General features: G+C 36.8%; 1 protein-coding gene across 4 annotated transcripts; it reads left to right on the top strand.

Moving 5' to 3' along the window:
- The first annotated feature begins 1,919 nt into the window (after positions 1-1,919).
- On the top strand, positions 1,920-24,455 carry LOC104092928 (uncharacterized). 4 transcript variants are annotated; one of them, XM_009598627.4, is made up of 17 exons: positions 1,920-2,125; positions 3,179-3,313; positions 12,418-12,462; positions 12,846-12,886; positions 12,987-13,068; positions 15,484-15,528; positions 15,760-15,816; positions 15,992-16,051; positions 16,149-16,276; positions 18,043-18,310; positions 18,391-18,457; positions 19,111-19,181; positions 19,258-19,347; positions 22,438-22,546; positions 22,978-23,069; positions 23,399-23,504; positions 24,038-24,455. In XM_009598627.4, exons 2-17 carry the CDS (start codon positions 3,182-3,184, stop codon positions 24,160-24,162), a joined length of 1,518 nt encoding a protein of 505 aa, XP_009596922.1. In that variant the 5' UTR covers positions 1,920-2,125; positions 3,179-3,181; the 3' UTR covers positions 24,163-24,455. The 4 variants fall into 4 exon arrangements, with proteins under 4 accessions (XP_009596922.1, XP_009596923.1, XP_033511197.1 ...); XM_009598628.4 differs by having other exon boundaries at positions 1,928-2,125; positions 3,189-3,313; XM_033655306.2 differs by lacking the exon at positions 1,920-2,125 and adding an exon at positions 4,755-4,846 and having other exon boundaries at positions 3,178-3,313.
- The last annotated feature ends 1,864 nt before the right edge of the window (positions 24,456-26,319 follow it).

Here is a 26,319-nt window from a genome sequence, read left to right as displayed (position 1 = left end):
CCAAAACTACTTTAAAATTTATTCAACAACTCGAGAGGATACTATTACTCAACATGGTATATTCTATTATTATTATTATTATTTTTCATTTTCTTGCTTTTATCTTATACTTTCCTATTTATCCTATGGTTAGAATAAAAGTCTCTACATTCTTCTTCTTCTTCTTATTATTTTTGCAATGAGAAGCACTGGCTATGTGTTGTCTGATGACTATAATGTAGATGCATTTGGTGAAGAAAACAAATAAAAGTAGGAAATAGAAGAGGCAATGTCACCGTATTAAAAGAAGATAAAAGTGAAAAATAAATGGATAAATAAAACCTATGAATACTTTTATACTGTCTATATAATTTATATTTAATAAAATAGAGTTTTTTTATATATGAAAGACATATATGAATTGATGTTAACAAATTGATCTTCTTAATTATTTTGTTAGTTAGTAGGGAAAAGAAGTCTCAACACTAAGCAAAAAAGAATTTGTCTCTCTATCTCGACTTGATTCATAAGAAGATAATTCTAAATTCTTTACTGTATCGCGCTTTTGCGCGAACAAATTCACTAGTTTCACTAGTAATGGTAGGAGTGAAAGTCAAGCGACTATTACGCTTAATACCACCAATTGTAGAGTAAATTTTATGGATGTCATTTAACTTTGTGTTCATTACCCTAAAGTCACTTTTCTTTTTTGCTGTTACATAAAAGTCATTCAACTCTGTGCTCAGTATCCAAAAGTCACTTTTATTTCTTTTGTTACATAAAAAATATTTTACTATACTCTTGTTATCATAATAGTCATTTTGGCCAAATTTTATAAAACTTTCACATGAAAAGTCTATTATGCCCTTGACATTATAAATTCCCCCATTTATACAATACCTTCTATATTATATACTGTATAATATATTTTTACCTAGGTATTTTATTTATAATTAAAATAACTTAATATTATTTGATTTATTATTTTTAAATATATTCGACATTTAATTTTTTCTTAAAGTTAATTTTCAAGATATAGAGCTAACATTATTAAATTTGTTAGTAACATTACTGTGAATAAATTTCAAGTCAATATTCTTAACTATACCTAATGAAATATTTTTAACAAAAGTTATAAAATTAAAGCTCATATATTTATCAGTCAAGCCGTATTCGTTAATCAAATAAACAAAATATCCACATTTAGCACAGTAACACATCAAATTAACACTTTCAAAAAAAAATAATTAACAGATAAAAGCTTTAAAAGACTTAATATTAAACACAAATATCTTTGAATGTTTTTGAAAGTTTTACTGACTATAAAAAACTATCATTTGTTAACTATTTTTTTTTTTTTTTTTTAATTTTTATTGGTCTTTTTTATGTTTCAATATATGTTCATGTTTGAATATGATTAAATAAATTGAGTGCCATGACAAAATTAAATATACAGATATATTATAAAATAATAAATAAAATAATTTAAAGTTATTTTAACTATAAGTAAAATACCTAGGTAAAAATATATTATATAGTATATAATATATAAGGTATTATATAATGAGAGGATTTACAATGCCAGGGGCATAATAAACTTTTCAGGTAAAATTTTTATAAAAATCTAATCAAAGTGACTATTGTAATAAGTAAAGCATAATAAAATAATTTTTTGTGTAAATAAAAAAGAAAAATAATTTTTGAGTAATAAACACAACATTGACTGTTACGTAACCAAAAAAAGAAAAATAATTTTAGTATAATAACATAAAGCTAAATGACAACCTATAAAACTTAATCCCAATTGTATTGCATTAATTATGCAAAGATTTTTCTTTATTCGGCATTTTATTATTTCATGTAAAATTTATACAGGAATTATTTTGCTAATGCGACTGAGCAAAGACCCTTTTATTTGTAAACCCTAAAGCGTATCAAATGGTTTGGTACGGTAGAGTTTTACTGTCTTAATTTGAACAATTCATGCGCTCGCCCTCAATCATAGAGATGCGCAACAGTTCGTTCGGTTATTCATGGGAAATGCTTTTTCAAGCCAAGTTTATATGACTACGAGTCTCCAATTTCTATTCCTTGCTCTCACACAAAGAAGGCCGAATATTCCAGCTTTTTTTGGATTCTGTCTCTGGTACTTTTCTTTTTCTTTTTATTTTATTTTTATCTATCTTATTATTCTATGTATTTTAGCCTAATACTGAAATACAGCAGTAAAAGATTGCATCTCAGTTATCTTTGTAGTTAGTCATGACTTAAAGAAAGGATTTACTTTGTTAAAATTTGCAGAACAAAAGAAAAATGTACATAATCATTATAAAAAGAAAGAAAAGAATGGCTAATTTTTACTAATAGAAATATTTTAGAACTTTTAATAAAACTATTCAAATCTTCATATTAATAAATAAAGCTTTCTACAACAAGATCCAAGGTAATATATTGTAAACAATGGCTAATATCTTATTCACTTGAATTAAACGCTACCAGTATAAGTAATGATCTTAAACGCTTTATGTCTTGTAAGCATACTACATTATAAACAACAAAGTGCTAAAAAGAAAAAAAGAAAAAAGACAACACTAGCCTAAAGCCAAATGTTAATAAGAGACCTTAAACTTTTAATTATATATAAATATATATTAAAAAAAGTTTAGGCCACTTATTAAAATCTGAATTTTAAAAAACGAAAAAGTGTTAAAAGCGCCATCTGTGGGGATCGAACCCACGAGCACGTGGTTAAAAGCTATGTTACTCGGACTCTTCAAAAATATTGTTGGGTGCGTGTCGGATCCTCCAAATTTAGTGCATTTTTGGAGGATCCGACATGGGTGCGTCAGCACTTTTGGAGAGTCCGAGCAACATAGGTTAAAAGCCACGCGCGCTACCGCTGAGCTAAGACGACTTGTCGAACTTTCCTCTCTATGCAAATATATTTATTAGGTCCTTTTTTATAGTTACTGTGAGTGCCGAATGTGCCCATCTCGTGCCCTCGCGCTTCTACTAGACTCTTGCGCAGCTTCTCGAACCAAAACTTCTACAACCCAATATTATTAGAACCTGTCTTCTGCCACCATTAACTAGCACACGAACCTTAGAAAGCTTGCTTCAAGAAAAAAAAATAAGAGAAGCATGATTGAAATATACTTTTGATTATTTTTGTCTCACCATTTGATTATTATTTTATTAGAGAATGGCAGGTGCTAAGGAAGAGACAATGGATGTTCGGTCGGTGGTGGAAGCAGTAGCAACCGCCGGAGATGATGTTGAGATTGATACTCCTCTTTATGTCGTTGAAAGTCTCTGTATGCGCTGTGGTGAAAATGTATGATAACCTTCTTTCTCCTTTTTGCTTCTTTTTTATTTTCTGTACGAGGAAAAAAGGTTTTTGTTGTTTATTTTTATCCTATTTCAGGAAAAAAATGTAATCTTTTTCTTTCTTCTTTAGAAAAATGGGAAGTTTGCTTTAGCTGAAGAATGTAAAAGCTTTTGTTGGTTAATTTACTTTTACATGGATTGTTATTTGCTCTGTCTTTGTGATACAAGCTATCGAAATTAAAAGAAGAGTTAAGTATCCTAAAGAGCAAATTGAGAGAATTGCTCTTGAACAGACCACTTGGAGAGATGATTCAAAGATTTTAGAGAGAGAAAGAGAGATATTTCATTAAGAATCAATTAGCCCAAACGTGGCAGCCCATAAAGTCTTGATCAAAGCCTAATATGTGACTCTTAAGTGAATAAAATAGGTGGCACATTTGGAGAATTTATGTGGCCTAGTCATCACAAAAATGTGGGGCCCACACCCAAAAGATTAAAGAGATCTCTTTAATTCACTTTGAGTCTACAATTCAAAGAAGGTTTCAGCAGGAAAAATTTCATCCAAGATCATCCAAGATCATATATGATAGTAACGTAAGTTACTTCAATTCATACGATACTTCTTAGCATAATAGCAACAAGATTTTGCGATTCTAAGGGAGTACGGTGCAATCTTTCTCAAGAATATCATATGGATTTTTCCCTACTTCGATCCGCCATTAAATGATTTGTCGCAATTTATGTATGTTAGAGGTTGTGTCAAGAGAATCGGCTCAGGTATGTTAAGGCTATCCCTTCTTTTCTTTTGGCGTGATCCAAATAATAAAAATGAGACGAGCAAAATACGCAACTTTCATAAATGACTCTATTCATAGAAATACTAGGGGTGTCTATATTCTTGTTTCCCCATGTGAATTATTATTATATCTTCTGTTCATGGGTCTCAGAAAAATACTTATTTGATAAAGTTTATCCGAAAGGCATATTAATTTTTATGGCATTCCGAGAAATCTTATTAACGTAATTATTATGCATTTCATGCATTTATACATGTACATTGACCCATGACCAGATGGCGTTATATACGCGTATATTATATGTATATGGGATACGGGAAAAGGTTATGGCATTATATACGCACCACCACCTGATCAACTGGTATATGTTGATGATTTGCCCACAGTGGCCGAAATGATATAATGGGATGCCCTCAGAGGCTTGATGATGTTATGAATGCATATACCTATGCATGGTATGACATTTATACGCATATGCATGATATTATAAAAATGAAATGATTTACAGAACTGTGCAGACGTACATGTCGAGTCTTTTACTCCATATTTCTCTCATGTTTATTATTTACTGATTTTCATTCCTTACATACTTGGTACATTATTTGTACTGACGTCCCTTTTGCCTGGGGACGCTGCGTTTCATGCCCGCAGGTCTCGATAGACAGGTTAAGAGTCCTCCAAGTAGGCGATCAGCTCAGTGGAAGATGTTGGTGCACTCCATTTGCTCCGGAGTTGCTTGTTTGGTCAGTATGATTTAGATGTGCATTGTTTGGTATGGCGAAGCTCTGTCCCAACCTTTATGACAATTATGTATTTTTAGAGGCTTGTAGATAGATGTCATGCATATGAAAGGTTGTATGGCCTTGTCGGCCTATGTTCAGTGTACGAGTGATCGTTTTGGGTCTTATAGGCCAGTATGTCATATGCATAAGTTTATTCCCTCATGCTTTACTCCGGTTCATTTACTTATGATGGAATGATACAAAAGATACGTTATGTTGGTACTCGGTTGAGTAAGGTACCGGGTGCCCATCGCGGCCCATGGGTTTGGGTCGTGACAATCGGGTGGACCGGGAGTATTTCGGCGCTTATTACGGAAGGTTGGCATTTTGAAGGTTTGATAATTTCCTAAGTTTGGGTTGAAGTGGATTTTGATGTTATCGATGTTCGCTCTGGATTTCGATCCTGGAAATAGTTTTGTATGGTGATTTTGGTCCTATGAGCGTGTCCGAACGTCGATTTGGAAGTCCGTAGGTCGTTTCGGCTTCAATTGGCGAAAGTTGGGAATTTGAAGATTTTTGAAAAATTTGACCGGGAGTGGACTTTTTGATATCCGGTTCGGATTTTTATTCCGGGAGTTGGAGTAGGTCCATAATGTCAAATGTGACTTGTGTGCAAAATTCGAGGTCAATCAAACGTGATTTGATAGGTTTTTGCATCAGATGTAGAAGTTTGAAGTTCTTAAGTCCATTAAGCTTGAATTGGGGTGTGATTCGTGGTTTTAGCGTTATTTGATGTGACTTGAAGGCTCGACTAAGTTCATATTGCATTTTGGGTCGTGTTGGTATAATTGGTTGGGGTCCTGAGGGCCTCGGGTGGATTCTAGATCGTCAACAGATCGAATTTGGATTTGGAGGAATTGCTGAAGCAGTTGGGCATCTGGTGCGATCGCAGGTGCGTGAAAAGGGCCGTAGGTGCTAGCCCACAGAAGCGGCCCAGTGGTCGCAGAAGCGGAAGGGAGTGAGGGACTGGGAGTCCGCAGGTGAAGAAGATTTTCCGCAGAAATGGATGCGCATCTGCGGTGAAGGAGCGCAAAAGCGAAGGAGCTGGTCTTGGGGGAGAGCCGCACCTACGAGTAATCCTCCGCAGAAGCGGAGGCGCAGAAGTGACAAAAGGACCGCAGGTCCGAAGGTTGGGGCTGGGCAATGAGTTGTTTTTAAGACGGGATTTGACCCATTTCTGTCATTCTCTCTTGGTTTGGGGCAATTCTTGGAGAGCTTCAAATGGAGGTTTTCATCATTAATGGCAAGGCAAGTTATCCCCACCTATTGTGAGTTAAATACAAGGATTTTATATGGATTCAAGCATGAAAATTTGTAGAAATTTGGAATTTTGAAGAAAAACCTAGAAATTGGTATTTTTTGGATTTTGACCACGAAATCGGACATTGGATTAGGAATAAATCATATATTTGAGTTCGTGATGTTATGGGTAAAGTTTATCTTCGAATATTTTCGAAATTCGGTCGAGCGGAGTTGTAAATTGTTTAAATTGATTAATTATGGGTATTATAACACATTTTGATTGGTTTGCACCTTGTTTGCATAGTTTTGGATCGACGAGCATCGATTTGAGGTGTTAGAGTGGCGTTGGAGCCGGCTATGGAGCTTTGGAGCGAGGTAAGTCTCTTGTCTAACCTTCCAACCTAGTTTGTTTTCGGAGACCAAAATGGAAGTTTTGTCGGATGCAATCGTGAGAAGTGTCTGGGGAGGTAGTTGGGTGAAATATGACTGGGTCCCAGCAACGGGAAGTGCCGGGGGCATTCTACTTATGTGGGATGATAGAAGCTTGGAGGTAAAGGAGATTAGGAAGGGAGTTTTTTCTTTGGCAGCTCTCGTCAAAAATAGAGTGAGTGGGGTGGAGTGGGGATTTGAGGGAGTGTACGGGCCGGTAGGGGAAGGGTCCAAGGTGTCTTTCTGGGAGGAACTTGCCAATATTATGGGGGAATGGGACATTCCATGGGTTCTAGGGGGAGACTTTAACACTATTAGATTCCCGGAGGAGATATTAGGGTGTAGTGTGATTTCGAGGGCCATGGAGGAGTTTTCTGACTTCATCAATGATCACTTTCTCATTGACCTTCCTCTGTCAGGGGAAAGGTTTACTTGGGCCAGGGCGGAGGATTCTAACTCAAGGTCTAGACTTGATAGATTCTTGACATCTCCCTCATGGGATGAGCTGGTGCCGAATGTGCTGCAGATTCCGTTACCTAGGTTGACTTCAGATCATTTGCCTATTTTGCTAGATGGATGCAGAGGGAGGGGGTGCGTGCTCCCTTCCGATTCGAAAACATGTGGTTGAAAGTGCCAGGATTCGGTGACAAGGTGAAAGAATGGTGGACAAGCTACGGGGTATCAGGGACACCTTCATTCCGTCTTTCGAAGAAACTCAAATTGCTTAAGGGAGATATTATTAGGTGGAATAAGGAGGTTTTTGGGAGGGTAGACGTTAAAATGAGGGAGCTTATGCATGAATTAGGGGAATTAGAAAGAGGGGAAGGGGCGGGGGAGTTAGATGAATCTGAGAAAGCGAGATTGAGGGAGGTTAAGAGGGAAATAGTCGAGTTAGCAATAGCCTAGGAGACTAGTTGACGGAAAAAAATCGAGGGTGCTCTGGTTAAAAGAGGGGGATTCGAATACCAAGTTTTTCCATAAGGTGGCGGTCGCAAATCGAAGAAGAAACTTCATAAAGTCCTTAGTTGTGGATGAGGCGAGGATTGAGGGAGAGGAGGAGGTAAAATGGGCGATAGCGGGGTTTTATGAGAACTTATATAAAGAGGAAGTTAGTTGGATGCCGACTTTGGGGGGGAATAGAGTTCAACCATATAGGGGAGGGAGACAGCAAGTGGCTAGAAACGGTTTTCGAGGAGGAGGAGGTGCACGAGGCTGTGTCGAGTTGTGCTGGTGATAAGGCCCCCGGGCCTGATGGTTTCTCCTTGGCTTTCTTTCAGCTCTTTTGGGACACCATCAAGGGGGAGTTGATGGAAGCCATTGAATACTTCCATGTGAATGGTGTTTTTGAGAGAAGTATCAATGCTTCCTTTATTACTATTGTGCCTAAGAAAGAAAGTGCATCTTGTATCAGAGACTACGGGCCTATTAGTCTCGTGGGGAGCATTTACAAGATTATTTCTAAAGTGCTTTCCAACAGACTTAAGAAGGTTCTTGACATGACTGTTTCGTCCTCCCATAATGTGTTTGCGGAAGGTAGGCAAATCCTGGATGCTGCTTTGGTGGCAAATGAACTTGGAGACTCTAGAAGGAAAAATAAAGAACCCGGCTTACTATGCAAGTTGGACCTTGAGAAGGCTTTCGACCATGTCAATTGGGAGTTCCTGGACTTCATTATGATGCGGATGGGGTTTGGGGCAAGATGGAGGGGATGGATCAAGTTCTGCATTTCCTCAGTCAGATTCTCTGTCCTGGTTAATGGTAGCCCGTGTGGTTTCTTTGGCAGCTCCAGGGGTCTCAGGCAAGGTGACCCCCTATCCCCCATGTTATTCATTCTAGTGATGGATGCTCTGAGCAAAATGATGGATCGTGCGGCGGGCGGAGGCTTCTTGAGAGGATTCTCAGCTCCGATTGGGGTGCTCAGTGCCCAAAGAGTCTCACATTTGCTTTTTGCGGATGACACACTGGTTTTCTGTGATGCCGATATGGATCAGTTGACCTACCTGAAGCAGGTCCTGCAGTGGTTTCAGTTAGTATCAGGACTCAAAATCAACATCGACAAGTGAGAGATTTTCCCGGCAGGTGAGGTTGCTAATATTGATGCCTTGTCTTATGTTCTCAGATGCAAGGTGAGCTCCTTTCCCACTACTTACCTGGGCCTCCCATTGGGCGCTTCATATAAGGATACTACGGTTTGGAATCCAGTGATCGAGCGGGTTGAAAAAAGATTAGCAGGCTGACAGAAACGGTATTTGTCAAAAGGAGGTAAGGAAGTGCTTATCAAAAGCACTTTATCGAGTATGCCCACCTATTACTTATCCCTGTTGTAAGCACCGGTGAGCATCATAGAAAAACTGGAACGACTTCAAAGGAACTTTCTTTGGGATGCGGCGGATGGAACTAGAAAGTTTTATCTAGTGAATTGGCAGACAGTCACTTCCCCAAAGAAGTGGGGTGGACTTGGAGTGAAAGATCTTAGGGTATTTAACAGAGCTTTAATGGGGAAGTGGCTGTGGAGATTCGGGGTAGAAGAGCATGCTCTATGGAGGGAGGTCATAGTACAAAAGTACGATTCCACGGGAGGGGGTTGGAGGACCAAGGCAATCACAACACCTTTTGGGTGTGGCATGTGGAGGAGCATCATGAAGAATTGAGAAGCATTCAGTGGCAACATCACTTACAGGGTGGGAGATGGAAGGAGAATCAGCTTTTGGAATCATAGGTGGTGTGGAGAGGATACTCTGAGGGTCTCCTTCCCCCACATCTTCAGAGTTTCAAACCAGAAGGAACTGATGGTCCAACAGATTCGTAAGGAGCATGAAGGGGTAGTATGGGACCTCTCATTCAGAAGCAACATGCAAGATTGGGAGATTGCGGAGCTCCAAGATTTGTTGGCACTGCTATATGGGCAAGACAGGTCCCGGCCATCCTGCGACTCTTGGAGATGGGGCTTGCGTGGCGATGGTTTGTTCACCGTAAAGTCCTTTTACCAGAGTATGTTGGTGAGAGAGGAGATCACTTTTCCATACTCCTCGATCTGGATTCCTAGGGCGTCCACGAAGGTATGCTTTTTTGCATGGCTAGCGGCGAGGGGAGTGATCTTGACTGCTGAAAATCTCCGTAAGAGAGAAATTACACTTGTTAGTTGGTGCTACATGTGTAAAAGCTCAAGGGAAAAAGTTGATCACCTTTTGTTGCATTGCCCTGTGTCCTCTGCTTTGTGGAGGGCAATCCTGAATCTTTTTGGTATTCAATGGGTGATGCCAAGCACTGTAAAGGAAATGTTATATAGCTGGGCCGGTTTTCGTAGAAGAAGAAAGCAAAAGGCGTGGAAGTTCGCCCCGTTAGCTCTCATGTGGATAGTATGGGGGGGAGAGAAATAGGAGAGCTTTTGAGTAGATTGAGTCTCCTTTTTCACATCTTAAGAATAGTCTTTTATCTTTGATCGCTTTTTGGTGCATTCATTTAGCCCCTACTTGTATAGAAGATTGGGCGTCTTTTGTAGAGAATCATGTTCTGATGTAAATTCTCTACGTTTTTGGTATACTTCGTGTATACGGGAGTTCTCTCCCTTTTGATTAATACAATTTATCTTATCAAAAAAATGTCACCCAATGTTACCCGCCATTGCACTCGCAAAACCATGTTACAACCACCAAGAGGAAGAGTCAGCATCTCAGACATGAATTGAACCCCTTGCATTTTCCAAATGAATCCCTTGCAGATGGCTTTGCTGTACATTCTATTCCCATCAGCTACAGATACAACAAATGGATGGATCCCTGTTAAATAGCATCTTAGCCTCTTTGCAGTATTAAGATCCATAAAGTTGTGGGTACTGTCAGTATCAATCAAGATCTTCACTGCTTTTCCTTTAACTGATCCAGTAGCTCTCATAGTTCTGAAATCTTCGGTGCCAGTCATAGCATGTACAGAAACATGAGGTAGGATTGCCCCATCAGAATCAATATCATAAGCAAATCCTTCCATGTTCAGTAATTCATAGGGATCAAACAAGATATCCTCCTCACCATTCTCTTTTTCCTCAGGTTGCTACCACCTCAATAGAGAACAAATGTCTTCTCTTTGCACATGCAACTGTCTTCTCTTTGCACATACATGACCTACAATTAAAGCCCAATCCCTTAGCCCTCTTCTCATCCATTTCAGCAGGGCTCAAAAGTCTTGGATTTCTGTAGGATGGTTTAGTTGTTCCTGAGTAGGAACCTTGGTTTTTTTGGATTGGTTTAGAGTAGTTTGGGTGTGGGTTCTGTGAGTAAGTAGGATTGGTAAAGGGTTTATGAATTGGTCTAGGGGTAGAAAGAACAAGAGCATTTTTTAGAGTTTGTTTTTGTATGAATAAAGTTTGTTCTTGGATTCTAGCAAGGCTAATTAATAGCTTTCTGCAAAGATCTAGGTGCAAACATTTTGACTGGCAAACCAATTTCAGGTTAAAGACGTCTAAGAAAACAACTAACAACATACTCTTCATTCAACTCGACCCTAGTTAGTAATTCATCAAATAAGTCTACATAATCTTGCACAGAAGTTACCTGTCTAAGATCCTTCAAATCACCCATTGGATCATCGAACAATTCTGACCCAAACCTCGTATCCTCACATACTCCCCCAAATTAGGCCAATCCCTTGACAGTCGAGTTTTCATGTACACTTGATGCCATTGAAGAGCTTTTCCAGCCAAACGACAAGAGGCCAACTTCACCTTTGAAACTTTAGGGGTTTGATCGACCTCAAAAAATTGCTCGCACTGATACAACCAATCGCGAAGCCCAGTTCCATCAAATTTAGGGAATTCCAACTGATGTCTCCTAGTGGGCAACTCATATTCCTCCCTTCGTTGAGCCCTTTCTGCTGTCGCTGTTACCTCTTCTTTTGCAGTTCGTATATTATCTCCACTCAATAGAATCTTCTTAAGTTCTTCCATTTAGTGTGCAAGTCTTTCATCCATAGATCTACACAATTCTTCCACTGATCCAGCGAGTCCTTCGAATGATCCTCGAAGACCATCCAAATCTCGACGGAGTTCCTGAATTTTGGTGTTATGTTCCCCCATTTTCAATTCACAGATCCAAGGAAAGATTTGCTCTGATACCAATGATACAAGCTATCGAAATGAAAGGAACAGCTAAGTATCCTAAAGGGCAAATTGAGAGAATTTCTCTTGAACAGACCACTTAGAGAGAGATGATTCAGAGATTTTAGAGAGAGAAAGAGAGATATTTCATTGAGAATCAATTACAATTGAATGAGCATTACAACAGCCTTGATCTAAGCTTATATGGAAGGAAAGGAAAAGGAATCAGCAGTAACTAACTTCCGGAAAGTTCCTCCTCCTCTAACTGCCTAACTAACTCTCTGCGCACGTGCACCTCACGTGACTTCTACTAACTCTCAGCTGAACGAAAATTGATAAAATATGGAATTCAAACTAAACTATTATGGATCGTAACACTTTGCTATAAAGTTACCACTTTGAGGAGATTTTGTGTTTGTTTAAGTCTTTTCTTTTTTGGTGTTAATCTGGGAAAGGAGAAACAGTGCAATAGCTTTCTTCTTCTTGAATTTTCTTTAAGAGAATGATAAAAGGTTGGTAACATGAAAATATGCTGAATTGAAGAATGCATACGCGTTGGTTCGTCTCTTTACTTTTAATACATAGTAGTTATCCATTATTTTCTATAAAGTTAGCTTTTTGGTAATAAATGTGGTGCATTAAGCTCCCCTTCCCCTTTTGCAATTTTTGTTAGACCTACTTTAGTGAAAAATCTATTTTCTCTTTTTGTTTTATGTGGAAAGGTCAGCAGGATACTGCTCTGTCTAAGGGTCATTGTTTCTTTTGACAGGGTACAACAAGGTTTCTCTTAACACTGATTCCACATTTTAGAAAGGTACTTGGCTTCCTTGCTCTCTTTTCTGAGGTGTGTTTATGCAAGTAAAGAGATGTTTAGGTTTCAACCTAAACCAGAGTTTTGATTGGTCAATATTTTTCTAGAATTGAATAATACAAATAAGAAGATAATTCTGATCAGTAAGGCATACTGTTATTGTCTAGTATCGATTTCGTTTCATATAATCAAGGTCTAATCCTTAACATGCACTATTTTACCAGAATTTTGTTTGATATTTGAAAAACTAAAAAAACTGCAGAATGTGGTATAAGATTTATAGCTTCTTGAAAAATTAAAATTTTTCGTTTTTGTGTCTCTTGTTTTCATCCTCTCTATTTTTCATCAATGATTGTTATTCTAAAGGGAAAATAATATTCTTCCAGATATTATTGTCAGCATTTGACTGCCCACATTGTAGTGAAAGGTATGGCATTTCATCTCGGAAGACATTAGAAATTGGAGTAACTTATAGCTCAATTACCTACCTTACCCTGTTTTTCTGCCTTTTCATTCCCCTTCTGAAGAAATAATGAAGTGGAGTTCGCTGGTGAAATTCAGCCTCGAGGATGTTGCTATAGCTTGCATATTCCATCAGGTGATCAAAAGGTATTGCCACGAGTTAGGATTTTAAGATGAAAGTGTATTATATCTGTTGATGTTGCTATATGCTGTTAGATAATGTATTAAGTTGCTGTGTGCAATAACTACAGTAGTTCTATTGCATTTCTCATTGAACTTGGACTATCCTTTCTCCAAGAAGTTCTCAGGTAGTTATTGACGTAGTATAATGTCTTGTTGTTGCTGTATAGTGTGGAGTTGCATACTTAACTTGATTCTCTTTTTAATTCGTGAGAAAAAACTCTCGGCAATGCTAGAGTGCTAGTAGACTTGATCGAAAATCGTTGAGCCGTCTAGAATTGAAACATTGAAGTTGATATAAACTAGGGGTAAGCAGTTGCCTATGTTGCAATGGCTTCTGGAATAAGGGTTAGTTGTTCTCTCGTGAAGTTTTTGTGATACTTTTGTTATTCTTCTCCTTTTCTCAGTGTTATTCTTTTAATTTTAGTTAGTGATTTGACATGCTTCGCACAGTGAAGCCAATTCTTTAGGGCAGTGTTGTAAATAGCGAGCGCTACAGCGCTAATAGCGTGTAGCGACGCAAGGTGAGACAACATCGCTATTTTGGTCTGTTGCGTTGCGAGGAAGAAAAGGCGAGCGCCTCTGCCTGTGTAGCGAGAGGCGCTGCGAGGCGTCGCTTTTTGAATAAAACGGAAGAAAAGGCAGCATTAATATTAAAACACAAAATTAGGGCTTGGGTTTTACTTTTCTCCTTCAGCGACGAGCAGCGACCTTCTTCTCCTTCAGCGACCTTCGATCTTCTTCTTCTTCTTCCATCATCAGCTATCATCACCAAGGTATGTTACTTTCTTTTCTTTTCTTCTTCTTCTCCTTTTTTCTTCTACTTCCTTCTTCTTCTATTTCAGCAGCGACTTCTTCTTTTTTCTTTTTCTTCTTCTTTCTTCTTTCTTCAATCATTCAATGATCAGCTCTTTCTTCTTTCTTTCTTTCTTCATTTTTCTTCTTCTTTCTTTCTTTGCTGTTTTTCCGAGGATGAAGAAGATGATAGCCAATATAATGCTAACATTCATGAAGTTGTAGAATTTGAAATCTTGAAGAAGAATAGATGTTGCTTGTTTTAGACTATTAGACTTTAGTTTATGAATCTACTATGAGTCTATGACTATCTATTGAGTCTTTAATTTTTGAACGATATATTTATTAATATATTATTGTTATTGAGTTTTTAGTTATATGTATATAATATTTTATGTTTTTGTATAAATTGTCGCTTCACATCAAAAAGGCGAGCGCTTCGCTGCGCGCCTCTCGCCTCAGTGAAGCGGGCCCTCGTCGCTATTTGTTGCCGCACGCTATCCAAAACACTGCTTTAGGGTCAGTGTTTGTTTTAGACAGTTCTTTTGGATAATATTCGTGTTTTACAATCACGTAGCTTGGTTATTTCCCTTTTCTGCTTCTTCTACATGCTTTTTCCTACTGAAAAGGGAAAAGAATTGTCTATAGACTAGCTCTTTGCTCTCATACAACGCTATTAGTCCTTGCTCATGCTGTGATGTAAAACTAGGGCATCCGCTGTAGAGAGTCAATGCTATTTCTACGAATTGCAATAGATATCAGTTTGATCCCATGAGACGAAAGGTAGAGTGGTAGATGTCAATTTTGAAAATTGTGGGTAAAGTTGTGCAATATTTTTGTTCAAAGAGATTCTGGAATAGTCATCAGATAAATTGCTTTGACCCGGACGGAGAAGTGTTTGGAATTTAGAACATACCTGGCAATTCTTTGTTCAAGCTCAAGATCATCAGAGTTGGTGAAATGGAACTAAGTTGGCTCTTACTAAGGAGGAGAAAATCTAGTTCTACTAATGTTCTGTGTGGAAGAATGTAGTTTGGAGTTGAGACCTTTCTTTCTTTCAGAGGCAAATATGAGAGGATAGAAAGTACTTCATTGGCTTCTCCCTATCTACTCGTAGACGTGCTCTTCTCGAGCCATTGTTCAGTCATCCTATTAAACATTAACCTGATGCAGACACTATATGCTGGATGACAGACTTATTCTTTATCAAAGATAGACCTAATCTTTAAGAATTTTCTTTCTGGAAATGCTAAACACAACCAAGAAAAGGCCCTTCATCAATCCTAACAATGTCTTCAAATTCGCTAATGAAATTGTTGATACGGACAAACAGCGGTCACTAGAAAACTGCATGGTTCTTCAAGATGTTTCTTTCGATGAAGCCTCTCAGGCCCTTGTGATAGACCTTTTAGCAAAATTTCAAGAGCATGATTCGTTCTGCCATTCTGGTTTTTATCTATTTCAGACTGCTAGATGCATATCTTTGTGAAATAAAGAATGTTGCGAGTCCTAGGGTGTTTTAAGGTAAACATAATTTTGAGTTTAACTCTGCGTGAGTGTTGAATTACTGGTATTTTGAAACTGCAGATGCTCGACCGAACGGTTGTGAAGTCTGAAAGTGCTACCATCAAGGTACTTTATTTAACTCTCTTGTAACTTGTTAGGGTCTCGAAATGTACATAAGCCTATTAAATCTCCATGTTTTAGATGGATGCTTGTACTTCTTAGGAAGGATCAGTAAAATTTGAATAGGATCCTAAGCAAGCTATTTTTTCCCGGAGTTACACTTACACATATCTATTCTTTAATAATCAGTTATACAGTACTCTGTTTATCTTGCTAATTTGTGGCTGTGCTGTGCAGATCCCTGAACTGGATTTTGAGATCCCCCCCGAGGCTCAGCGTGGATCGTTGTCAACGGTATATGGCCTTTTACTAGTTTGCCTATTCAAAAATTTATGCTGATGATTAAATGGTTATATGATTCAGTCGTTGTTTGTTTTCCCAGCTGCAAATACAGCATATCTTTGAAAGGAAGAAATACTTAATTGCTTGCCTCTTGCTCTAATAAATATCTCTATGTTATATATTACAGGTAGAAGGCATACTGGTTCGAGCTGCCGACGGTTTGGAGGCCCTTCAAGATGAACGGAAGGTGGAATTTTTCTCTTGGTTTAGAGGCTCACACATTGATCTTGTCCTTTTCTTTGTATTTTTCGCGTTCTGATATTTCCATCTCACTGTGTTTGCAGAAAGTGGACCCCCAGATGGCTGAAGCAATAGATCGGTTCTTGATAAAACTGAGAGCTTGTGCTTCAGGAGATTCATCCTTTACTTTCATTCTTGATGATCCTGCTGGTAACAGCTTTATTGAGAACCCGTAAGACTCATTTTATATGATATAAAGTTATGGCTTCTGCTGTTACCCTATCTAGTTATATATTGGAGAGATTCATGCCTATAATGGAAAAATAGTGTTGTATAATAAGATGATATATCATGGTACAGTCATGGACACTGGCACCATGTTGGACGCTGTGACCTGAAAATTCTGACCCAGTGTTATCAAAGGCGAAAAGCGCAAAAAAGCTCTAAGGTCCGTTGGGGCTTTAAGCGCAAATAAAGCGTGGGCTTTAATGAAAAAAGGTGCAACGGGAGAAAAAGTAAAAATATGTATGTAGTCCAAGACTAATCATTATAAGCACGAATAACAATTATATGGACAAAGAAATTGAAAAAAAATTCACGATAAAGTGAAATATCAATTGTTTAAGGTCGCCTTTTCAGGATTACACTCATTGGCAAGAAAAGGTATGCCTTAGAGCTTTGATGCTACACTAAAGCGCCCACAAAGCGAGGCGAAGCGCTCAACGTGTTTTGAGTAATTGAGCCTCGCGCGCCTTTGACAACACTGTTCTGAACCAAATTACTTTAGAGTGTAAATTAGGAACTAGCTGTTAATCTTCCAAAAAGGAAAAGCATTACCACATGTGAATATATAGGCATAAAATATACCATCAATACAGATCAAGAAATGACCGCGATCAAGTGTTAGAAGAATATGACAAACGCGACTCAAACATCTAAATTGAATTGTGGTATAGTGCTGTCTCTTTTTACTTTCTGATCAAGGTTTTTGTTCCATATTTATTTTGTTGTATGGTTAACGATTTAGTGGTTATTATTAAAAAAATTATCTTTTACTTCAAAGAACATTTTCTTCTGTAACTCACATAAAGTTAGGAAGTGAAGTACGCACTGTTGTTGTACAGTAGTGTGAAGCAAATGTTCAAACTGGGTAACATTATAAAATCAAGTAAATAATTAGGACAGTACTTACTAGATATTAGACTTGTCTATGTGGTACTGCTATTGTTATCCATGTCTTACATGTCTCGGGTGCAAAACCTAAAACTAAAGCAAGTAGGCTGAGCCAGATCCAAAACTCTGCATAAGGACCCAAATCACATAAAATACAAAAGTTTGAGGTGCAATTTTGACGCTTAATAACTTCTTCATCTAATAGTTGAGTTTAAGCTGTAATGTGACTGATCTTTTGCTGCCTTATGCAAACTGCCTTTGTTCATTGATCAATCAATTAATGAACTATGGCTCAATGCAGGTTGGCTATATGAATCCTCTATATCCAATGTGCTCTTTTCATGTCCATTTCATCTCAAAACTGCGTTTGTTAGTATGACAGTTAAAAAAAAGTACAAGCAGATCCAATTCACTTCAAAAGCACCTTTGTTAATATGTGGTTTAAAAAATGAGTAGGCTTATCTTTGCTAATCTCTATCCAGTCGGCTCTATTTGTGTCCATTTCATCTCAAAACTGCGTTGTTTAATATGGCGGTAAAATTAGGTCCATTTCACTTCAAAAGCACCCTTGTTAATATGTGGTTTAAACAATGAGTAGGCTTAGCTTTGCTAATCTCTATCCAATCTGCTCTTTTCGTGTCCATTTTATCTCAAAACTGCGTTTGTTAATATGGCGGTAAAAAAGTATTAGTAGGTCCATTTCACTTCAAAAGCGCCTCTATTAATATGTGGTTTTAAAAAACATACAAGTAGGCTTATCTTCGCTACATTTTGCTCCGTTTTATTATTGTTAATCGTATGCTCAGGTGAATGCCTATCTCACAGGTTAGCTCCATCTCCTGATCCCTCATTGAAAATCACATTCTACGAGCGTACTCCTGAACAACAGGCAGCTTTAGGGTATCTTGCCGACCCATCACAGCTTGGAGGACAAAGTGATGAGGTATCAAGTGAGGGTATAAATAATGTTCCTCATCACCTGCTAAAGGAACCACATGGATCAGTTGGAGCAAGAGCAGGACGTCAGGCTATTGCTCAGGGTAACAGTGCAGAAATAGCTGAAGCTCTATTTCGATATTCAGCTCCTGAAGAGGTACATTGTTCTGCAGCGTTACTTACATTTATGTGTGTCCGCTTTAAATTTTCTTTCTGATAGCTTCCTCTTTTCGACAGGTGATGATGTTTCCATCAACTTGTGGAGCATGCGCTGCAAGGTGTGACTGTAGAATGTTTGTTACCAGTATCCTTTTCTACATTAACACAATAGATAACCTCGTGATTTCTCCGTTCCACCCCACACAGCCCTTGCCGCATCATAGAAGGGAAATATTAATAGTTGCAATTTTTGTCCATCTGTTTATTTATATTTGTTATAAAATTATTTTGTTTTATCAAGGCATCTGCTTCTAATTGATCATGTGGGGTTGCAAACATTGACAATTGTAAGAGCTTAAATGGTTAAATGTATTAGCTAATAATTTTCAGTTCTTTGGAGGATCCCTGGATGTCTCTGTTATTAAATCTCCATAACAGAGGGACAACCTAAAACAGTTAAAAAATCTAGAGGGGATTTTGTACCAAGACTGCAGCTTCTTTAGAGTGATTAGATGTAAGTAAAGAGATTTTAATAGATGTCTTGTTCATCATGGAAAACTTTATTGTATTTTTTATTTCTTTCCAATGGAGTTGCATACTTCCATCTAGACTGAGAATTAATTGGCTCTCATTTTTTTTAAAGATAGAACTTGTACCGGTTGGTGCATGGTGGTGCTGTTTCTGTAGTTTGCCCTTAATTAATTTTTGATTTAGCATTTCTTTTTGTAAGAATTGTAACTGTCATCTGCTGCAAGCTATTCTGCTTCTATGGTACTTGTTGAACTTAACCACTTAAAGATATTCCATATTTTCAAGAAGTAATAGTTATGGCATCCTCTTGTGATGCTTGTGGTTATCGCAACTCTGAGGTAATCACTGTCATGTGCTAGAAAGGAATAGCTTTTGGAATTTGTATTAATGATGAGATTATGCTCGTCTTCACAGCTGAAACCTGGTTGTCCTATATCTGATAAGGGAAAGAAAATTACGCTTCATGTGGAAAACATTAAAGACTTAAGCCGTGATGTGATTAAGGTATACTCTCCAACCTGTGTTTGACAGAAATACTTGCTAATTATTTGTTTTCTGATTTATTTTATTTTATTTATTTTGGTGTTCTCTCATTCATTCTGCAATTCCCCTGTAGGAGGCAACATTTGATTTTACTTTTAGAATTGCTCTTATACTGCCAACTTTGTGGTTCCATAAAGCTGAGATCAGTAAATGACAAATCATTGAAATTATATCTTTGTGGGACTAAAGACATTTCATTTCCCTACTATTCTAGCTTCTATCAGACTAGAAGTCCTTCTGGCCCCTTGTGACTGTGAATTGAATGAATAAATGGATAAAATCAAAAAATAGTTTAACCCAACAGTTCGAACTCGGAGACTGACTCGCCCTGGGATCTCGGCCTTATTCCAGACTATTCAAAATGATATTTAATAGTTAATAAATAAGATTGCAATAGTTTAGTCAATTACTACATATATAAGAATTTTGTTACTTGGGCCTCTTAGCTCAGAGGTTAGAGCATCGCATTTTGTAATGTGATGGTCATAGGTTCGATTCCGATAGCTGGCTTATTTCTATTCTTTGGTTTTTTAAAGTACAATTATTGTATACGTTATCCGATCCTTTATAGGAACTACCCGTAATAATGAACATGCAAAATGGATCTCTTTACCATAAAAGATTCGTCGTTCCTGACCCTACTTCTGTGCCTTCTCTCTAGTAGAATGCTATCTGTTCACAGATATATGTTTTGGCAAAGGACCAAGCCCTTATAAAAAAGAAATTCAAAATCGATTTCAAGTAGAAAATGACCTGCTGAAAAGCGGGATATTTTACATAAAAAACTATAGTCGTTCTTCTATATTCCAATTTTTCCAGTTTGTCGGTCCCTACCGATAAGTCATCGAAGGGTTTATGTGAAAAATGGAATGGTTAACATAACTCATTTTAAACTCTCCATGGTGATATAATATTTACAATCCCATTCCTCCTAGAATTCTAGGAATTCAGTAGATTCGTAGACCCAAGTCGAGTAATTCGTTTTCAATATATGTCCAATCAAAAATGGTTTTATCATTTCAGAATCTTCTATGCCATATAGATGGATATACCCCATCTATATGTCTCTCTTCCTGTCATTTTGCTATTCAATTTGGAATATTTCAACCGTAAATTATTTCCTTTTTTATTTACCTTATCAAAAAAGAGTTGTTTTCTTTTTTATCTTAACTTTACTTTTCTATTTGCTCTATTATATTTGGCTTTAGAGAGCACAATTACATCCTGCTTTCACATGTAACATGTACTTCTCAAACTTTGTAGATCATGATTAGTGAAAGCAAAGTTGTGCAATGATGTAAAATATCCAGCCCGTTGGCATGAGTGCCAAGATTTGATTTTTTTCATTTGGAAGTTGGGACTTTTTTTATTATTTTTTCCTTGTGGATTGATTGATACAGCATTTGAGAGCATGCTTGAATAACAAAGACAAAATGAGCATCTGAAAATGGAATCATTTTATGCTTATGACCCAAGATTTATAAAAATTGTTTCTAGATAGCCACAAGTAAATGCGGAAAAAATACATGTTGGCTGGCAAAGATAAAAACTAAAGAACAAACGACATCAACTTCCCACAATCCAGCATCAGATCAGAGAGAATTGATTTTTCACGAAATTAAGACTAGCAAAGCACCCTGGCACCCAAGAGTAAGGGTGTGTGGCCTAGTGGTCAATGAAGTGGGTGTGGTGACCTGTGACAAGGGTTCAATTCCCAACAGAGGTAAACACATTAGGTGTTTTCTTCCCATCCGTCTAAACTTTGGTGAGCAGAGTTATCTAGTGCATGTGCTGGTGGGATGTAGCTGTATCAGGTACCCAGTGGAATAGTCGAGATTTGTGGAAGTTGACCCGGACATCACCATTACCACCACCCCCCCCCCCCCCCCCAAAAAAAAAAAAAAAAAAGACTAGAAAAGCACCCGATACCTTAATAGTTTTCTTCAGTGGCCCACTAGTTATATGCCGCTCCTCTGTTGTCTTGAATAAGGTTAATCAGGATTTTTGTCCATTTCCTTTCTCCTTATATTAGTGGTTTTGTTCTGAAGTCTCTGCGTTAATACTGATTGAATTCAACCACTTCGTTTATAATTTAATAAAGAGAATAAAAAATGACCTGTCCAAAGAAAAAAGATAATAAGAAATGGAATGAGGGGACAGCATGAGAATAAGAAATAACCTATCAAAAAAAGAAGATAATAAGAAATGGAATGAGAGGACAGCATGAATATCATGTTCAAGAGCAGGCATCTTCATCTGATGCATAAAAGAAGTTTTGAAGGAGTTGGCACCGCTTAAGTATTTCTGTTCACTTTTTTACTATTTTGTATTCATGTCTGATACATCTCAAACTTATAATGTTGACTGAACTTTCTAGCTGAGCACAGTGGCCTTTGTTTGGTCTTTAACTGGTATAGAGCTTGTAACAGATTTGGGTCTGTTCTGGACCAGAATCTATTCCTTCATAAAAAGGGACAGTTAACCTGAATAGACAGTTAAGCTAAATGGATAAAAAAAATTAGGGCATGTATTTTTGCAATATACTTTGACTAATGCACTCATCTCTTGCTTGACTTCTAAAATCTGGCTTCCCTCTTCTCTGGAGCTGGGAGAATATGCGTTGTCTGAAACTTCAATTTTCTTCAGCTAAATAAAACACATTTAGAAGTGGAACAGAGTTTGTCAACTAAACTTCATCTCAGGACAGCGACCCCCCCCCCCCCCCCCACAAAGGGTCCCCCACCAAACAATCAAAAAGAAAAGGAAAATTTTTTTAGCAGGAAGTGTGGAATCGCTGCAATTCGGAGGAGTGTTGAAGAAGCCGTCTTTAATTAGTTCTACTTGGCAGTTGACATTTACATCTCTATGGATGCATTTCTTCTACGTTTATCATACTTACCTTCATCCTAACCATTGAGCCCTAATTGTCTTGAATCTGCTTGACATTACGCATGTCACAAATAGGAAAATAGTTTTTAATGGCTTGGAGCCATTTAACTGTTCCACTCTGCTTCTTTGCACCCTGACTCCAAATTGTTTTATGTATACCAGTCTGATAGTGCTGGAGTGGAAATTCCTGAGCTTGAGTTAGAGCTTGCTAGTGGCACTTTGGGTGGAATGGTGACGACAGTTGAGGGTCTAATCACAAAAATTAGCGAAAGTGAGTATCTTCTTTTTCCTTATTTTCTTATGCCTTTCCTTGTTTCAATTTCTTGGACAATAATATCTTTGAATGCATATTCAGTACATGGAATATTTCAATGAGACATACTTGTCAAACTCCCCAAGGTCGAGCTTCAGTTGAACTTCTGTGAATCTACAGTTGTTGTATTTAAGACTCTTTGCATGTTTTTGATTTCTTATTTCAGTTATTATGCGTCCGTTAACCTTAAGACTTTTTGTGTCAAATGACAAGTATCTAATCAATATCTTATTTTACATGGACTACTGAATCGTCCTATTCAATCTTAATGACCTATTCTTTTGTGGTATCTATATTTATGTTTTCCTATTCTTTTTTTTTTTTTTTTTTTTTCCTAAATTTTTGTCATTTAAACATCCTCTTGAATGAAAATTTTGTTTTAAATGTAGGTCTTGAGAGAGTACATGGATTCACATTTGGAGACAGTCTTGATGAAGACAGGAAGAGCAAGTGGTTGGACTTCCGAGCAAGACTAGACAAGGTACAGGTGGAGAGATACCTCTTAATTGCTATATCAGATATGGTTTGAGCTTATCTGTAATTTCTCTATTAAGAATTTCATATCTATTCAAGGTTATGAGATGTGAATCACCAGGTTCTACGAATACGTTAATGGAAATAATTTATCAACATGCGACAATTACCTCTAGCTTTCCTAAGAGGAGCTATTTTAGGTGGATGTAACCATTTTTGGTCCATGACTGAGATGTGAAGATACAATCTGTATTTTCAAATATAAGACTCCTTTCAACTTTCCTCTATATAACTCCATTCTAAAATTTATTTGTTTGAATTTCAAACATTCAACAGCTTTTGAGCTTGGGACAACCGTGGACATTGATCATCGACGATGCACTTTCAAATTCCTTTGTTGCACCTGCAACCGATGACATCAAGGATGACAAACAGTTAACATGTAAGTCAGATTTGCAGCTCCAGAGTAGTTCATGCAAGATGTGTGAATTGTTTTGATAATATTGTAATATGAAATTTCGATTGGAAACAAGTATGGCTGGTAAATTTTATGCTTTAAGCTTCGCACATCATCTCGTCTTCATTCGATCCTACCTATTTGTTAGGTTTATACAGGAATTATATTTGTTTGGCTGGTAAAGTCAAGCAACCCCCCTCCTCTCTTCCCACAGGAAAAAAATGGTGCGCTTTAAAAGAAGAAAGATAGAGGACAAAGAACCTCAGATAAACGAGCCATTTGCGCTATAATAAGAATTGAATGGTGTAGTTATAGTGGAGTAATGTTTCTTTGATTTCTGTTGGAAGGATAAAGAAGATATCCCAAGCTTGTGGATAAGGCTCTCTCTCTCTCTCTCTCTCTCTCTCTCTCTCTCTCTCTCTCTCTCTTTTACACAAACCTCCTTTAATTGACAAAATATTATGCTAAGCGTGTTAAAATTCTCATTTATGAATATATATGCTGCATTACTACTGCAGTTGAAGAGTATGTGAGGTCGTGGGAGCAGAACGAGGAGTTGGGTCTTAATGACATGGACACAACCTCGGCTGATGCTGCTTACGGTTCAGCAGATGCTGCACCCAGTGAGAGAGCTGACAATTGATGAATTTGTGCTTAGCGGTTTTCTTTTATACTGCTCTGGCCTTAAAATCTATAAGGTTTGAGCTTCCTTTTGCCCCCCATGGAGTTCTGTTTCTTCAAGTGATGAAATCACCTTGATTAGATTTTGTGTATTGGTCTTTCTTTTAGCTTTGTAGTTGTAAAATTTCCAAGTTATTGTTTCCTTTTACCTTTGGACATGTACAACCTCATTCCACCAGTGTTGATTATGAATGTCAAATTATCATACACTTATTTCTTGTATTAATGCAAAATTATATGTACTTTATTGGTCTATTTAATTTTGCAAGAGCTAAGCGTTGATTGTTCTTGCATATGATTGTATAGAAGGGGTTTAGTGACCTTGTGACTAGAACTCCGACAAGCATTTTAATTAGCTATATGGGTTCCTTCAATCGTTAAAACACTTCAGAGCTATTAACAATGCAATTTGTTTTAGAAGATAGTTTGCAATGAGTTTTCACTTGTAAAGAATATAAATTTAAAAGACTTTTGGTACTGAAACTAGCAAGGAGTTACTTTCAAGTGTACCAAGATTAAATTGAAGCAAGTTTCTATCTACCTAAGACATGAGTTAACTGATACTTGTGTTAGTGAGAATTAACATATATCCGTTGGAATAGTTGAGTTGCACATGAGCTGATTCAGACGGAAAAAAATAAATTAAAGCAAGGATGTTAGCATTCCAGAGGCAAAATTGAAATAAACAATAATCCAAATGCTAAAGAAATTCATAGACGTCTCTGATTTAGGATTTTTAAATTAAGCATTATTATATTCACTATTTACAAACATGGTTCAAGAATAATTTTTTTTTATTACACTTTAAATAGAGTATAAGTCGATTGTAATGTGAGGAAAAGACATAGTACATTCGCCCATCAGATTCTCCACAATCATTTGATCCTTATCAGAGTAAATGTTCATTATAGGGTCACCTACCTCTTCAAACTGTTATAAAAAGGGAGTGAAAAAGATATATTACCAGTGGAAAAAGAGATGAAGATAAGGGTAAGTGAAAAAGATATATTTAAAATTTGCACTTTGGATTATATATATATAATTACGGGTTTAACAGAAAGAGTTTTAACTCTTTGTAATATCTGCTACCGTTCTGTTAAATTAGACAAAAAGTGCTCACGTTTTATAAACACAAAAGAAGTATAATACGTTCAGCATTATCATACAAAATAGACGAAAATATACCACCCCTCGTAACTAACGTTCTGTTTGGATCATTGTTATCGATCATTTTATAATGTATCGTATTATACTGTATGATGTTGTATTGTATCGTTTTATGAATACAACATTTGGATAGATTGTATTGTTTGTTGTTGTCAAATAACATTTTGCTATTTGGTTTGACTGTATCGTACTGTACTGTAACTGATAAGTTTACTAAAATACCCTCAATTGTTTTAAATATTATCAAGAATTACACATAAAGTAATTAGAGTTGGAATTAAAAATCAATATTATATAGCTAATTGGAGATCAAGTAATTAAAATTTGAGTTAAAAATCAAAGAAGAAGAAAGAACAAAACAAAAAGAAGGCAAAACCTATACCTGACGTTGGAGTTGGAAGTGGCAGAAAGAAAAAAAGAATAAAGACGTAGGTTATAGGGTAGGAGATTTGGATTAAAATAAAAAAAAGTAAAGGGTAAAATAGAATAATCTATCTATATCATATCATCATTTTATATAATAAGCATACATACTTTCAGGTGAAGTTATTTTACTAATATATCCTTAAAAATTAAATGACCAATTTACCCTCTAAATTTAACCCACAATCTCTTCTTTGATATAAAAATTCTGAAGAATATGAAGAGTTATTTGCATTGAATAACTCAATAAAGAATCATATTCAATTTATTAAAGCTAATACTAACATAAATATAATGGGAACGAAGGGTTGGAAGTTAGGGAAGAAAGGAAGAGAAAAAGTCATGAATTTTGTGGATTAGTTTATGCAGAACACAATTTCGCACTCATCCTCTTTTTGATGGTTCTAATGTTGGAGTTTTGTTGTGTAAGTATTCTATATTTTTTTCTTTTCTTTAAGGAGACTTTTCAAATGTATTCTTAGTTTGTTATTACTTATTTTCTGTCAGGTATGGAACTAAACTCTTAAAG

This window comes from Nicotiana tomentosiformis, chromosome 6, assembly GCF_000390325.3.
Source record: "Nicotiana tomentosiformis chromosome 6, ASM39032v3, whole genome shotgun sequence".
In the NCBI taxonomy this organism is placed as follows: Eukaryota; Viridiplantae; Streptophyta; class Magnoliopsida; order Solanales; family Solanaceae; genus Nicotiana; species Nicotiana tomentosiformis.
This window is presented reverse-complemented; position numbering and strand designations above follow the sequence as displayed.

Coding starts and splice junctions, on each gene's coding strand:
- LOC104092928 (XM_009598627.4), top strand. CDS start 3,182: ATGGCAGGTGCTAAGGAAGAGACAATGGATGTTCGGTCGGTGGTGGAA. Junction 15,529..15,759: donor CTGAAAGTGCTACCATCAAG/GTACTTTATTTA, acceptor TGTGCTGTGCAG/ATCCCTGAACTGGATTTTGA. Junction 15,817..15,991: donor AGCGTGGATCGTTGTCAACG/GTATATGGCCTT, acceptor TATATATTACAG/GTAGAAGGCATACTGGTTCG.